This window comes from Thermobia domestica, chromosome 8 (genome assembly GCF_964235325.1).
Source record: "Thermobia domestica chromosome 8, izTheDome1.hap1.1, whole genome shotgun sequence".
Taxonomy (NCBI): Eukaryota; Metazoa; Arthropoda; class Insecta; order Zygentoma; family Lepismatidae; genus Thermobia; species Thermobia domestica.
In genome coordinates this window covers 164,034,903-164,052,997 of record NC_137461.1, presented here as the reverse complement: position 1 = coordinate 164,052,997, position 18,095 = coordinate 164,034,903, and the positions used below count along the sequence as shown (strand labels likewise).

General features: G+C 36.5%; 1 protein-coding gene across 4 annotated transcripts in view; it reads right to left on the bottom strand.

The window, feature by feature from the left end:
• Stam (signal transducing adaptor molecule) overlaps positions 1-18,095 on the bottom strand; it is a 141,591-nt gene that overhangs the window by 29,953 nt on the left and 93,543 nt on the right. For all 4 annotated transcript variants that reach the window (XR_014132744.1, XM_081769224.1, XM_081769225.1 and 1 more), the window contains exon 6: positions 13,905-14,021. Coding sequence is in view for 3 of the 4 variants with exons in the window: in XM_081769224.1 (XP_081625350.1) it covers positions 13,905-14,021 (117 nt within the window). In the remaining variant the exon portion in view is untranslated. The remainder of the gene's footprint in view (positions 1-13,904; positions 14,022-18,095) is intronic.

Below are 18,095 nucleotides of genomic sequence, written 5' to 3'. Positions count from 1 at the left end.
CCTTGTTACAAATAGCATTCATATGAAATTTTATTGAAGAGTAAGTACTGTTGCGAAAATAGACTGATTATGCAGGGTTGATACTGGTCGTACAAAGCACAATTTCTGGAGGATAGTGCTAGTTAAGACAGCATTCAAGAATGGGTTGACAGAAAATTTTATTTTTTTGTGTTGATAATACGCAGTTTTAGGAAATTAATAACTCAAAGGATAAAAATGGGTGCATGTTTTCGTAGAAAACAAAGAAAACTTTCGTTAAATACAGTTTTTTTATTTATTTTTAATACCTGTACGGTATTTAGGCCTTAAGCCACATTACGACAATTACACAAAGTTTGAAATAGATTACAGTAGGTACTGTACAATATTGAAACTTACAGGTTTAGTATGAGTGAAATACAGTAATGTAGTAAAATCCCCTAACGTAAAGATTTGTAACTACTGTACGTGGAAAAATAAAGGAGTCAAATTTTTCCAACAATTTTAACATTTTTCCAGTATAGTACATGTACTGTAGTCAGAAAACGTGTTTTAAAATACTATACGCTATGTATTACAATACAATAGACCCGTTCACCTAGTTTAAACCACGATTTTACTGTTATTCCGGCTAATCCGAATAATCACGTAATCCGAACAGAACTCGGTCCCAATTAGTTCGGATTAGCGGGACTCCACTGTAATTATGAAAAATCTGACATTCAATATTTCTGTAAATTTCAAAGGCAGAAATACATTTTCAAGGATATTTCCAGGACAAAATCAATTCAAGGACATTTCCAGGATTTTCAATACGAGTAGGAACCCTGTAGAGGAGAAACTCCTCGTATTACAATCACTTTTCTCGCCTTTCTTGTGAATTGGAACAGTGATTCTTCCACTTTTGTGACAATTGCTCTTTATTCCAGATAAGGAGAACGAGTTGTGAATCTCGTTCAACAATTTTTCCCCTCCAGCTACAATTAACTCAGCCGAAATTTCGTCCACGCTCGGAGATTTGTTTTCTTTAATTTCTACTTCTGTTCGGGTAGGCTCTGAAATATACAGTTTTCTTGTGTGCATTCTACTTTTACACAAATATTAGCTTTTGGCTGCGTGTTAAGCAAATCGTTAAAGAAATCTTTCCATTTATTCAAGATGCTATCTGTATCAGTGAGAACTGTTCCGTTGTATCAGTGAGAACTGTTCCGTAGTTTTCATTAATATATAAGCGCGAGGTTGACAGCCTTGCATAAATTCGTTGATGTCCCGAATGTTCTTGTTTTTACTATTATCTTCATTAATTTTAGCCTTCAAAAAATCATTCTTTGTTCTAGAAGGTTTGGATGTTTCCTGCCTGAAGTCAACAAAATTTTGTGTAGTTACATCGCTCGGATTTTGTAGAGATCGCTGGTTTGTCCGGTTTCTCTTCCCCAGTTAAGTGTATTCCTGGATAAAGTATGGTTTGTTCTTATATATTTCCGCAAGCCCCAATTTTCTTTTGCGGAAATGTTGACGTTATCCCTAATTTCAAACCCAAGTACTCTGAACACCAGTGCGCTCCAAATCTTTTAAAACCAAGAAACTATCCGACACTTCAATCTGATATTTCCTCTCTCACCCGGCTAGTTTCTAATTTCTTTAAATTAAATCTCTCCGTTTCCAGACTTAGAATATTTCCTTTATTCAACGATAATCTCTCTATTATCGCTGCTACCAAGTAGTGATCAGTGGCACAGTCAGCTTCTCTGAGCGACCGAACATCAATTATGCTTGACTATCTTCTTTTATCTATTAAAACGTGAACAATTTGATTATGTGTTTTTCTATCTGGTGAAGCCCAAATATATTTATGAACATCACGATCGGGGAATTATGTACTCTTCACGATAAGGTTTTCGGATGTAAAGTTCACAAGTCTAACACAGTTGTCATTACTTTCCTTATACAGATTTTCATCCCCTATAATCGTTTGAAAATATCCTTTCGTCCTACCTTCGCATTGATATTCCCTAATTAAAATTTGCATATGGTATCGCGGGAGTTGTCAAATACCCGTTCTACTTCTTCGTAAAAACCATCTTTTATGTAGTCATCCTTATCTTCTGCTGGGGAATGTACATTTTAAACAATAATATCACACCACTGATCCTCAAGAGTAATAAAAGAAAGTATATCATTAACAAATTCAACCCGTCTAGTAGCTGATATTCGTTTGTGAACGAAAAAGCCTGTTTCCAATTGCTGATTTTTATTTCCTTTCCCGTAAAAGCACGCAAAATTTCCGGACTTCGTTACTTCCTTTTCTTTCTATCTAACTTCTTGATCACCTACTAGGTCCATCTTGTATTTCTCTCACTCACTAGTTACGGATTTTAACATGTCTGGCCCATAAAGACTTCTTATATTCCATGTTCCAAATCTCATGTCCATTTTACTTTCCTGAGGTTGTGTCAATTTATCAGTCCTGGTTCGAGGCTTCTGTGAATGTTATTGAACAAGCACCTCTTTTTACAGGATGAGGTTGTTAGCATCACGTCGACCACCTTGCCTGTCCGTGACTGCTTGTTCAATATATTCGCACCTAACCTCTATATGTAGAGGCCTTCTTCTCGATCTGCAACCTGAGGACGCGCCATGCCGTAGTGACAGGAATCCACATTACGTTTCTCCATTTATCCAATAACAAGTGTGGTTGCTGATATTATTATTATTATTATTATTATTATTATTATTATTATTATTATTATTATTATTAACTTTTACATAGTGTGGATACATTGTTTGAAAACTAAAATTATTATTAACATTCTTAAGAATTTAGTTAAGTTTCTGATATCAATAATAAAAAGAACGGTCACACGTGCCACAAAGCAGTTTAAGTCCAACGTAGTTTATTTTTTGAATAGCTTCGTAAAATAATATATGCATAGCTGTCTTCATGAATTCTTAAATAACTGGAGTTACTGTTAGTTTGACCTACGTTAACCATTTGGAAAAAAAGGATCGTTGTCCCTATTTCACGAACTTTCAGTACGTAACACCGCATAGGAATCCCCCCCCTCTCTCTCTCACTCACTCACACACACACATTATATATATATATATATATATATATATATATATATACAGTGTGTTCCACGAATAACACTAAGGCCCACCTCCTGAAGAAACCAAGGCAGATAGAAACATGAAACCTTTTGGAACCTTCAAGGAACTTAAAAGGCAACATTATGCTGAGAAGGAGAATCCGCCACAAGGGGGGCTAAAGGGGGTTACTGGGGGCAACTCAAAAATTTTGAATAGCAACCCCCATCGTGTGGTACTTCGCTGGAAAAGTAATCGCGTATAGAGACCAGACCGTGTCCACAACAAACTCTAAAGTCTAACGTAGGTCTAGTTCGGAACGAATGCACAATACACATACCACACAACTAACACTATAACAGCACTGTAACGTTGCGTTACAATTTTCACAAGTGGTCTTTACTCGTGATTACCTTTCAAACGAGGTACCACACGATGGGGGTTGCTATTTAAAATTTTTGAGTTACCCCCAGTAACCCCCTTTAGCCCCCCTTGTGGGGGATTCTCCATCTCAGCATAATGTTGCCTTTTATGTCCCTTGAAGGTTCCAAAAGGTTTCATGTTTCTATCTGCCTTGGTTTCTTCAGGAGGTGGACCTTAGTGTTATTCGTGGAACGCACTGTATATTATATATATATTATATATAAACGATTATGCCTAGCCTCTCTAACCTAATCTGCGTTAAGAGTGCAAAACTCGGGTTTAAAAGTTACCCAATGAGAAGATTTAAACTAATTTTGCATTGATTTTTTTTTCACTTTAAACGTTTTATTAGAACGCACAGATATACCAAACTAGAAACAAAATTAATATCTTGACAAATCCCTAGTCACACACGAAGAATAAAGGCAATGTTAACAAAATAATAAAATACATTACTAAAAAATACAAAAAAGAATACATCTGATAACGAAAACTATTCGGAAAGGTGAGGCTATTGCTTTTTCAAATGAAATCACACACCAGCTTAGAAATTAAGATTCCGAAGACTTGAGATTGTTTTAAATGGACAAGGAACAAAACATTCCCTTACAGTGGAGTTACAGGGTATATCAAGGGTCTAGTTCTAGTATTAAGGATGTTGTTTGGGAGATTCGGAACATTTTATTTTGAGGAGCAAATAAAAAATGAAACAAAATATGTTGTTTTACGTCCCACGGTTGTACCTTTTAGGACAGAGAAGGATGAATAATGAAATAATTCATGGAACGAGAATGTGGTAGGAAACAAGAAAACCCTTAGACGGACACGAGGTTGTTCATCGCAAACTTACTCAGAATCGAACAAAGCGCCCCTAGCACAAATATTAGTGCTCTACCACTGAGCCACAATGTACTGGGGAAGAAATGAGGAAATTTGAAATAAAAGATTATTCAACGGAATTTTGGGACAACTTAATTGTTTATGATGAAAAAAAAAAAAAAATACTGCAGGCTAGCTGATTGGAATGTGCTTAAGAGAAGATCTTAACAGGCCTCCCAGCATAACATTGAAAAAATATAGGACAGTTTGGTTTATAAAATAGGACAGCTTGGTTTATGAAATGGAATATTATGCTCTGAAGCACAGAAAAAATATAAATGTATTGTAAGAAAAGGGCACCCTTCATTCCAATGGGCAACTGGAAACAAGATTTAAATTAATATATAATAAGAAAAAGAAATAGTTAACTCTTATTTATGGGATTACCAGGGCATTTAACACTTTTTACATGTCGTTATTCATACATAATTTTGATTAATACGCAAATTGAACTAATGCACGCAAAAATAAATTATTTCTCTTTCATATCTTTCTAATGAAAAAAAGAAGATTGATATCGTATTTCTCTGTAATGAAATATTTGAATCTTATTCAACAATGAATTATTTGATCAACGGATTTCCTTCTGAAATAAATAATGTAACAGCATTTCATTCATCATAGCTCTACAAATTTTATACACACTTCTAACAACTGTTATACAACATAAATTTCAGGACATTTCCAGTTCATAAATAACTTCCAGGACATTTCCACAATTTTCACCATTTTTCTGATTTCCATGACTTTTCCAGAGCGTTTTCACGACACATATTTATTTCCAGGTTTTCCAGGACGCCTGGGAACCCTGCATATTATGTACAGCAATATTGGAAGTCGTTGGGATATATTGGTAAATATCAACACACCTCAATGCCTAGCCAATACTACTGCATACACTGCTGAAAGAAAATGCTAACACAGCTTGCGTTATAAGAAACTGGAGCATGGTAAGATTCCTCAGCTAAGCTTCACTGGGGAAGAATAAGCACATAGGAAACAAAGAAAAAGAAAAAAAAAAGAGTGGACACGGGAGGATAGGAAAGGCAATTTAAAAAAAATAATAGTGAGGATTAGAGATTAGACCCTAAAAAAATGATAAGACACATTTTGCATATTGCTAATAAGTAGCAATTTAAATCATTACTAGAACTGCCCTTGGCATAGATTTCTAATAAGTTGTTTAATAAGTTGTTTAATAAGCTCCCAAGTTATTTGAAGGATATCAAAAGCATACTGAATTTCAAAAATAAACTATTTAATTTTTTGTGTAAGAAAATATATTATGATATTAATGAATACTTGGGTGATAGTCTGTAAATTAATGTAATATCAATTATATTGAAATGTCTTCATATTATTTGACAAGTCCTATGTACTGGTCTCTGACCAATAATGTGCGACATGGATGAATAAAAGAATGAATGAATAAATTAATAATCCAATCACTGCAAAATATAGGAAATAAAGGACAAGATTAAAATATAGGACAAATATAGACAAAGTTCCAAAATGTAGGAAAAAATAGGAAAATAAGACAGCTGGGAGAATTGTCTTAAGAGTTATTGAAACATATGCAAGTCCCTCCAACAGTCAGGAAAGAGAGATGAAAAAAGATGATGTAAGGATAGCAATTCTTGAAGTGTAGGTATTTCACTGTTGGAGATTTGATATGAACAGTCAGTTTCAGTTCTTAAGTCTCACGCTTCATCAATGGATGTGACGGTATACTGCTTAAGTGTTAAATGGAGTGGCCCCATGTAGCGTAGTCGCTAACGCTCTCGCTGTTGGTGAGAGCTGTTTCGGATTCGATTCCCGGACGGTAAAAACTTTCTCAGATCAGCTATCCTGAGGTGCTCCTGAGTATCCCTCATTCACACCAGGCAAATGCTGGGATGATACCTAACAATGATCTTAGACGGCTTAGTTCCTCCCCAATTCTTTTCTTCCTCTTCAATTCGCTGGATAGTGTGATCGCCGAGGAACGTCATCCCTTATACGTGACGGGCTAACATGACCATAAATGAGGACAGCCCAGAAATCTAATTCACAATCATGGAATCCTATGAATAGGGGCACGAGTTTTTCGCACTCAGAATTTGAAAATTTTGCGTTTCGTCGCATTTTCCAAATGAAGTTTCGCACTTTGTAGCTCTTGTGGAAAAGATATTCCCTAACATTTTTTACAATTGTTCCTTTTATTCATAGATCATTACAGAAATAAACCATTAATTACCTAAAAACAAAATATACTGAATATTTTACTTGACATTGTAAATTTCACTCATAGAATATATATATATATATATATATATATATATATATATATATATATATATATATATATATATATATATATATATATATATATATATATATATATATATATATATAATAACCAAACTGAAGGAAAATCAGTAAACTTACTATAAGTAGGAAAGTTTTTCTATTTTCTAAAAACACATAGGTAAAAGTTACATTTAAGCATTAACCCTTTTAAACTTTTTGGCCTTTATACAGGCCATGGCGTCGACCTTCGGAATTTGCTTTATAAATCTCTAGTAAAGCTTTTCACACCGGGTTTTTTGCAGTCACGTATGCGATGCCTGGGGGCAGTGACGTCACGAACAACGAAGGCGGCTTTTAAACAAGGGTAAATTTTAGAACTTCTTTTTAAAAAAATTCGTGACGCATCCCTATTAATCTTAAAAGCACAGTTTGTACCTCGTTGGTTTCGTTATAAAGCAGAGTTTCCAAATGTGGCACTCAATTTTCTCTATTTTGTACCAGAAGCGGGAAAATCTCCCCCAAATTGAAAAAAGGGATTTTTCAGGAGAAAATTTCCCTTTTTTCCTAAATTTCTCCCCTCAGGGACATATAGACATATTAGAAGTGGTACCGTTGGAAACTTGCTCTTATTTGGAACAAAGCGAGATACAAATCATGATTTTAGAGTAAATAGAAATGTGCCAGGAAATTTTCCAATGTTTGAATTCTTGCTTTATTTACACATTTTTAGTCAATTAGTTTAGCAAAGTATCTACAGTATTATCACTATTAATCCTAAAATTATGAATCGTACGCCGTTCTCTTCCGCATGAATCGGCCTTTCGAACGCTATAACTTGCATATCAATATCGTGCACCTGAAGGGAGAAAATTCTCCCAAAAGGGATTTTTTTTTTATAAAGTTACAAAAATTTCCTTTTGGGGGAATTTTCTCCCCTCAGGTGTACGATACTGATATGCAAGTTATACCGTTCGAAAGGTCGATTCATGCCGAAGAAAACAAGGTATGATTCGTGTTCCTACGACAATTAGGGATGTGTCGGGAAATTTTTATCTAGAATTCGGCGTTTTTTTCATGCTATAGGGGAACATGCGTATTGTTGGGACATGGGTCAATATTTTTTCTCGCCTTTAATTTCCAGGATATGAGATTGGTATTTTGTACAGTTATCACATACACTATGTAGTATATTTCGAAATATTTCGGGCGCTGAGCGTTACCACCCAGGGCGCACAGAGGTGCCCAAAATTGAAAAAAAAAAAGGGATTTTTTTATAAAAAACCCTTTTGGGGGAATTTTCTTCCCTCAGGTGCACGATAGGGATATGCAAGTTATACCGTTCGAAAGGCCGATTCATGCCGAACAAGATGAGGTACGATTCATGTTCCTACAATGATTAGTCTTTATGCTGAAGCGGATTGGATAGAAATTGACTGAAAATGTATTACCGACGGAAAATTGGTAAATCGGGTATATCGTCAAAACTATTTTTCCCCGTACATTCTTCGTTCCTCATTATTTTCACAATGAAGCAAAGTTTTTTTTTGATATCATTCGCATGTGGGTGTCCAACTTCCAACTTTGAGCGAGAATTTCTCGCATTTGGTACGTAATAGGGAAATTTGACTGATGCAGTTGGAAACTGCTTCATTACAATAAAAACGAGGTACGAACCATGATCCTAGCGTCAATAGTGTTGATACTGTAGCTGCTTAACTGAAAGCCTAAATATTACCTAAAAAACCACAAAATTTAAAAAGGGTTAAAAATAAGAATACTTGGAAGAAAAACTCTCACAATTGGCATTGTTTGTTGGAATCCACACATATGTAAGTGCATTTACAAAAAACTTCAAACAATCATCACTTCGGAACTTTTGTCTATTCAAAACATTCACTACACTGCACTTTCCAGACGAATCACTTGTCAAGAGTTCATAGGTCACTTTGTAAAACTCCAAATACGGTACTTCATAATCAGATGCTTGCATTTTTTAAATGAAGGCAAAGCTTTAAAATACTTCCTTAACTCCACAATGTCTGGTTCACTACTGCATGCAATTACAGAAAGATCAAACAGCTTTCGCAAAGCATAATATATTTCCGTAGTTTTGGAGTCTTCTTTGGGAAGAAAGCTTCAAGAATGATCTTTCTGCACATTTTTTAAAGTCGCATTCAACACTACCTCTCTTTTCACTTGGGAGGGGTAGGCTGACGTAACAAACGTAAGTGTGTGCTTTAGTTTTTTCACCAGAGACCATGCAGAAAACTGTCTAATTGAGTACTAAGTGTCAAGATGACTACTCAACAGATGTGCTGTAGAAGATTTGTCCGTCTCAATGAGTTGTAAAATCGACAAAATTACTACAATTAACACTAACAAAACTTAACTGAGCCTTCAAAATTAGCTTCTTGTCTTTCGAATAACTTTTGAGCGTTTTAGCTTGATAATTTAGATTGTCGCATTTTTAAAGGAACCGATCTAGTGGTTCTAAGTATTTGTCTAAATACGCAACAGCATGAAACCAACTACACCACACAGTCAGAAAAGGCTCGGGAAACAATTTGGGTTGAAGATCAGGCTACTTCTCTTTAAGAAAACCCTGGTATTTGAGTTTCCTTACATTCAAAAATGCATTTTTTACTTTGCACACAAAATTATTCAGTTCTTTTAAGTGTTCTGCCAGATATCTCCAATCAAGCTCACTTTCTATGACCAACACTGTACTGCACATGAACCATATGCGTGCCAATTGTCACAACGTTCGAAGCACTTGCACATATAACGTGCACTGCCTGAAATAAAACTAAGAATATTCTCATACTCATGCTGTAGCGGTGCAGTGTGTCTACTATCACTTGAGAACATGTGGTTGCATTAACTGCATCCAGAAAAGTAACACTAAGCAAAAAACACTCTTGGTCCAACAGGGTTCCTACTAATCTGAAGAAATCTATTTCCCTGACTTCTCCCTGACCTTTGGCAGGAAATTTCCTGACTTTCATGAGTGTCGGATGACGTTGACATATAAGTAAGGAATAAATAACTGAATATTTATACATGAGAACATTTATTTTATAGAGACAAATAATAATCAATTGCTCATATGTACATTCCACTTACCACCCATAAACATCTGAACAATGTTCCATACTATGATCATTAATAGTTGACTAAGCTGAAATTGGTGTACAATTACTGTTAGAAAAAAATATATTTTATAAAATTTCCCTGACTATCCCTAATTTCCAGTCTTTTTTCCTGAGTTTCCCTGACTTACCTGATCAGTAGGAACCCTGTCCAATATTCCCTCCATTGTACGGGTCAAAATTACAAAGGCAGCTCTTCCTTTACGGTCAGTGATCTCATCGCACATTACTGCCACTTTTTACCCCACGCAGAGGTTCTCTGGCTAGCTAATTAAAGCGCTCCTCTCCATCCAGCTGCGATGGTGAAAGCTAATGCGCAACCTGTTCTCTATAGCCGTGTCCAAATCATCCAAAATGCACCGTTCATGCCAAGTTCTACCGTTTCGTCAGCGGAAAACTAGCTCTTTTAAATTAATTATTTTTAAAATTTCGCGTTATATCGCGTATTATTAGAAATTTCGCACAAAACTGACAATTTTGCGTTTTATCATGCAACGGAAACCAATGAAAATACACATAAAATATAATAAAACGTCAAGAAACTGAAAACTACTTAATTCTGACGCATTTGGTTTTATCGCGCATTGCGAAAAGCTCGTGCCTCTACCTATGAACAACAAATTCTTCTCTTATATACCTCACCAGCCCTTCATCTGGCTTTGATTCAAATTCGAAATATGTGAATTATGAGTTGTAGTAGACTTTTGATGTTCTGAGTTGTATTTAGAAATTTTTCAAGGGTACTAAGGCTAGGAAATGTGTTGGTTTATATGAAGATGAACGTCAGTTTTCAGCACCGAAGGTATGTGGACGTGGGAACATACCTTCAGCTGAACGTGGGAATAACCACATGAGCTCCTGTGAAAAAGAAAAAAAGAAAGGAAAAAAAAATCCGGATGGACGCTTCTAATACAGAAGGCACGTATGCTTATTATATACGTAGTTAGAACGGAACTCTGGAATATTAGTGTACGGCGAAGTCACATATAGTGAGGCTGGAAGGTATTAGATGATAGTAGTTCAATAATTAAAAAACATAAATTATTTGTGTTTTGAAATACAGGAAGTTGTTCGCTGTATATCCGACCATTTTCGATTCGTTACTGCCACCTGGCGTATCATGCTGGAACTATGATTCTGCTGGCGGGAGTAGTGTTGTGTCTGACACTGTAAGTGCGTGTTGCCAAATGGCACCGGAAATCAACCGGTATTGCAAGGGTTATGTAATGGCTCTTTTCCATGCTAAGTTTTCGTACATATGCATTGTGAAACAGTGTCGGGAGAACGGGTTAACACTCGGGGTGACGACTGCGAAAGTTATTATACCCCGTTACACACAACAGGCTCCGGTTGCGAGACATTCACCCACGAAAACAAAGAACAAAGACCAGGTATGCAAATAAAATAAAACCAGTAATGATAAGGGGATCCATCGATTGGTGTGTCAAAGAAATCCTCCGACGCAACGTGGTATGGGCCACCGATTCCACCTAGCACCGCCAACTAAAAACAAAACAATTTGCAAGTGCCTCAAGGTTGAAGTGTGTGCTGAAGTCCCGTGTACACCACCTGCTAATGAACGTAAGACGAACTGCAGGAAGCTGTATGAAAAGTATCTGTCGGATTTCAAATTGAAGAAAGTTGTCACAATGGATGAATCATACGTCCATCTCACTGCTGGTGGTCACATTCGGGCGATCATATACCATAACATTGACGGAAAGGGGCGTAGCAACTTGATCGTCACTGCAGGGAAAGTTTCCTTCGTGGCTTTATAGTTGTTACGGGATTCTGGTATGAGGGCTTCATGCAAGATACTTCCAAGAACCCATTCTGACACATAGCTATTTGAGACATCCCACAATTGTATGAAATGGACGCGAACCAGATGATGATCCATATGGACAAGGCTTTGAGTCATACCGCTAGAACATCACTATGCTTTTATCAGAAAATGGGAGAGGAATTAGGAATTCGTGTCATTCCTGTGAAAAGCCAAGATGACAGTCCAATGGATTTTTACACATTTGAACTGTTGAAACGTCGTCTTCAACATTGCCGCCTTCACACTCTGGATGGTCTATGGAAAGCTTGTAGGGAGGAGTGGAACAGAATTCCCATGCCTGCCTGTGCTGGTGCTTGCTGCATTGGAAACTGCGATGCCGTGTGATAGTCCACAATGCCGGGGGTCCAATAAAACATGATCGGTGGTGGCGAAGCGGTATCTTTTAAGATGAGTACCCGTCAAAAATGGTCCGATATAAAGTGAACAACCTTCTGTCATATTAGCGAGCCTGGACGTGATAGCCGAGTAATTACATTCCGTTGGGCTACAAATATTGGGACCAATAGGCTTTCTTGACAATATATTGACATTCTCAGGAATTTCAACAATAATCTCACTTACTTCAAATTCAGATTCCTGAAAACTTTCGGTTTTCCAGTGAAACCCCACTAATGGAGGATAAAATTAGAAATAAAAAAACAAAAACGTCACAGAAACATTCAGGAATGGATTCTTAGGGGAGAAGTAAATGAGAACATTCTATTATTTTCCTTAACGCTTTTAATTTTTATCCTCCGTGAATAAGTTTATAAGTTTTCGGGGGGAGAGGGGGGGGGAGTCAGAAAGCTTGTAAGTACAAGGAATTTTCAGAATTCGGAATTTGTTTAAATAAGTTAGAGAGGCGTCTTTCTGGGTTACTAAGTTTGTGGATTAGTAGAAGATACAATTCTGAATGTTTTCAGATTAACTTGTAAGATGTTTTCAATCCTCGAATAGTGCTGTAAAAAGGACTGGACTTCGGTGAGGATAACATAGATGAAGAGTCTCCTCGAGATATCTACACTAGACGCGGTTCAAAAGTTGCTGCACAGGTTTTGATCGTTTATTATACCACTGTAATTAAGCCATTATCTGCGGGGTAGATAAAGATGTCAAAAAACAACACATAAGATAGTTTGAGGTATGTGATATTGTGGTGAGTTTAGAAGTTGTTCGGGAAATTGGGGGTGGAGGTCTACAATTTTTTGTAAATTAAACACGTGTATTTCGAAAAAATTGCTACTAGGAAACTAAAGTAGGTACTTAAGGTGCATGGAATTTTGATTGGTAGATCTTTCCCGAGGAGTGGACAGTAAGAGTTCTAGAGTAAGTTACGAGAACGGACGTGTCGTGAACGAGCTTCCACCTCTACTTCCACCTTTTGTTATGCTAAGCCCTGGTCATTCGAGGAAAGCCTCTGTTCCACCAGTTCATTCTTAAACAGCTACTTCACGATCCTCTAGTCAGCCCTCTCCAACAGATATATTCCAACAAACTTTCAGCGAACAATTCAACTGAAATAAAATAAAACTAAAACTACCCCTTCTGTATAAAACCTATTCTGTTCTAAATTTTTCTAGATACCCTGATTCCTAAAGAACCTTGTTCACCACCTCACCAGAAACCAAAAACACTTTGTTCGACCCATCCCAAAACTATGTGCCGAAGCTCATCCACCATCGCTTCTCTACTACAACTAGCCTTTTAAATATCCCGTAGTCCCACTGAAGAAATAGTAGAAACCCGCATGTAAAGTTCGTTAAACTGGTACAGTAAACACCAGTTTAACATTCAAACAATCACAGGAAAATGAAGATCCAAACATTCCGATACTTGCAATTCTTCCAATCTAATTTTTATCCATAATTGCACTCATTGTTCACTTACTATGGGGAGAAACTAATTTGTCTTTCGATCCGCACTGAAAAATCATTGATATTCCCGCAGCGCTTAAATTCTCCTCGTATATGTTACAGAACACACAACTCATCGCATTCTATTTCTTCATATTTTTGTTCATGGTATTCTCAAAATCTTTCCACAAATTCTTACATATTTCTCAGTAAAAGATAGGAGGATATTTGTTGTCCTTCGTAATATTTAATTTACACTTCTATGATTGTTACGGTATATGACTGTTTTATTTATTGTGATTTCCTACATTCAAAATACTTTAAAATATTGGTAATGACTATACAATTACGGGAATTACAAGATATTGCGAATTGTTTTATATTGTAGATTTTACAAATAGATTTAAAAACAATACATACTCAGTTCTTCTGGTTCCACTGATAAATCTGCTGTTACGAAGTTGGATGGGAAGAGGCCTTCACCACGATGATTGCATCCTTTCCACCAGTTGGGATCTGAATCATCCAGTACATGAACTGCCAAGAAATTTAAAGTGTACAAATACGTATTTTAAATTTTGAATAATGAAACGTATTGCATTATACTCATTTATATACAGGACAATAAAAGTAGAATTACCGTAACATACAACATCACATTATACCAAATACGAGCATCAAAAACATCCACAAATACTATCAACTTATAAGTTCAGCTTGATGAACCACTGAGCAGTTCTGAGTGGTGCTACTTCCAGTTTGATTGATTGAGGTTTAATGAGGACGTCAGATATAGACTATTTGTCCGTCACGATCAACACCACGATAACGATAAAAACAAACACATGAAAACATTTAAAAAAAAAAAAAAAAAAAAAAAAAAAAAAAAAAACTGCTGCAAAGAGAAATAAACTAAATGAAGAGAAAATAATGAATATATAAGAATAACAGATACTTAACAATAACACTAAACAGGAAGTATGTATCAGTAAGAATTTTGAGTTGAGTTGATTTTGAGTTTAACGTCCCGTTCAGCAGCGAGGCTATATGAGACGTGGACCTACTGATTAACGTGGAATCCGAACCACATGAGCTCCCGCCGGGAATAGTAAGAATTTTAGTAACAACAGAAAAATAATATACCAATAACAATAAATAGTATTAAGAGTAACAACAGAGAAAATATATAACAATAAATAGTAAAATAACAATAAAAATTAGAAATTAACGCTTGAGGTGAACCAAAAATCTAAAAGGAGATATAATAATAATAACAAATATATAAAAGAATATATAACAAGAAATGTATATCAATATCAATAAATAGTAACAGAGAAAAATATAACAATAAATATTAATAATAGAGAAATTTAACAACAAGAGCAACACAAAAATTATAAAAGGTCAGAAATCAACGTTTGAGGCGAAGCATTCTACGTGGGCCAAGTACCGTCCACTCAGTGTCCATTAGTTCGTTTTCCACCATGTCAGATTTCAAAGAAACTGAAGGTGGCTTACGAACAGGTGTGGTAGATTTTGCTCTTTTCGGGGAAAGAACCGTATCACTGAACCGACGTATATCTTGGCTAAATTTTAGGCGGGTTTCGGTAAGCTGGTGTTCGACGAAGAATGCGCAGATAACATATATCCCAAGAAAATTCACGAACACGGTGTTTGTCCAGCACAAAGTCACTTGGTGTGAGCTGAGATCGAACCAGGGACGACAACGCACCAGAAGTGAACGCTCTACCACTGAGCCATTGTGGCCCCTAACTCTCGGGTGAGTTTCTCACATTGATAGGCTGGCGAGTCTCCAGACAAGCAGAATGCTCGCCCTTGCAGTTGACACAACCAATTTTAGTTTGAAATACCAAAAAAATGTATGTGTACACCTGGCAAATAATGATATACGGAAACGTAAAATACAAGTAGACTGGAGCACTGTATTATACGGAGTGGAAACCGAAATGTGGACATAGAAAGAATAAAAGTCATTTAGCTGATGGAATGGTTAAATTATTCTTTTAATTTCACTGATTTATTAATATATATATATATATATTCACTTTCTCTCTCATGTTATTAGACAAAGAAGTAGAATATTTTAAACTGAATTTGTCCTTTGGGTTATCTAAGAATACGATAAGGGTATAGCGAAGAAAGATGAATAGAATTATTACTTGTTGATACTATGGGATCCGTATCAATTCAACTGTAAAACGAGTTCTACTTGAAGCATCCGAATGCTTCAGGTAGAACAATTCTCTTTATGGTTTAAGTATTAGAATTATAATCATTCACGCAGAAACACGAGAGTACCTCAGTAAAAAATAACTGGCCAAAGTACGGACAGAAATGAAAAGAGCTCAGTCAACTAAGAACGAACTGGATCTATCTATAAAATACTTCGAAATCATATGATAATAATTTATACTTTATATTTCCACTTTGTCATTTTTAATTCATGTATATATATATATATATATATATATATATATATATATATATATATATATATATATATATATATATTTCTGACCAGAGTATGTACTTCTTTATTAAAATTAAACTAATTTCAAGATTCCGAGACGAAAGAGATTAATCAACTCAATTGCCGAGTATTAAATCTGATAATTTCAGGAAAATTACCAGCCTTGATAAATCCGATATTTTTCGGCGCTTCACTCATTGACTTAAGAAGAAAAGTGGTGGCATTCGACCAGTAGCAGTAGGGAATGTGTGGAGACGACTTACGTCTAAAATTATATGCTCCAGAATGCGAGAATCATTAATTGATATATTATCCCCACACCAGCTACGAGTCTGCGTGCCCTACGGAGCTGAAATTGCGGTCCATACAGCACGAATGTTTTATTCCTTTCACTATCAAGCTAAAGCCCTGCTCAAAATAGACTTCAAAAATGCCTTCAAGGAAATTAACCGAGATTCAATGCTCTCTTCAATTAAAAACATCTTCTCTTCTTTTTTTCCATACATATATCAGAACTACTCACAACCTAGCTACCTTTTTATAGGAGAAAATATTATCCTTTCGCAACATGGAGATCCATTAGGTCCTGCTCTATTTGCTTTAACTCTTCAACTTAGAATTAGAGATATTAATACTGAGCTCAACATTTGGTATTTGGACGACGGCACTATAGCTGGAGAAACCGAGTCAGTACTACATACTTTAGCTCATACACGCATACAAGCAATATCGATCGGATTGTCTCTCAATTACTCGAAATGCGAAGTCGGCTTTCTAGGAGCAACAAATGCTGAAACTCAAAATCTATATGATAGATTCAACGATGCGGTGCTTGGGGTTAAGTTATTCACATCGTCGAACGCCGAACTGCTAGGAGCTGCTCTTTCACCAGACACCAGGAGTAAGATATTACTGGAAAAAATTTCATCTTTAAATCATCTACTTTCACGCCTTTCCAAACTTTCTGCACATTCAGCATTTTATTTCTTAGAGCATCTTTCTCGATCCCAAGGTTGTTATATTTTCTACGGTGTTCCCATCCTGGAGAGACTATCATCTACTGGAGAAATTCGACAACGCTCTAAAAACAGGATTGGAGAATGTTCTGAATTGTACCCTCAGTGATGAAGTATGACTACAAGCATCATGACCAGTCAGAAACTGAGGTCTTGGAATCCGTCGCGCCACAGATTTGGCTATCCCGTCTTTAATAGCCTCTATCCATAGTTCAAGACAACTGATCGGAACCCTCTTACAGAGGGACGAAGTCGTCATCAACTTCGATGTGCTGGACTGCATAGCTAATGGTCAAATTTAGTTGGGTCAGCCCCCCCCCCCCCCCGGCTCTTGAAATTCGAAATAATCAGTGGTTCTGGGACAAGCCCATCGTGAATTACCGTTTAGCTTCATTATTGAAGACCTCTAATAACATCGAAGACAAGGCCAGGCTTCGTGCTGTAATGTCCCCTGAAAACGGTGCATGGTTTCAAGCACTACCCTCACCTTCTCTCGGTCTACACCTAGACAACGAAAGCTTGAGTATCCATCGCCTTTCGACTAGGAGCAAATATATGCGAGCCACGCCATTGTCCAAGTTGCAGCGCTCTCGTAGATAAAAGAGGTCTACACGGTCTATCATGCAAAAGCAGTGCCAGAAGACATTCACGCGATTCGAACGTGGGTGACATCATTTTGAGAGCCTTAACATTTGCAGGGGTGCCAGCAGTGAGAGAACCAATTGGTTGCAGCCGTTCAGACGGAAAAAGCCCGGATGGTATGACATTAGTGCCATGGAAGCAAGGAAAGGCGTTGATTTGGGATTTCACTTGCTCAGACACTTATGCCCTTTCCAATCTTTAATCTTCATCAACAAAACCAGGACTTATAGCTACACGAAGAGCAAAAGAAAAAAGAAAGAAATATATTAATCTCCTAGATAAGTACTGGTTGTAGCACCATCAATTGAATCTAGTGGTTCCTGGGATCAAGAGAGCGCTAAATTTATTAACGAAATCGGCAAACGTATATCTATTAAATCAGGAGACACTTGAGCTAAATCTTTTCTAATTCAACGCATTAGCATGGCCATTCAGCGAGAGAACGTAGCCGCTATTAAGGGT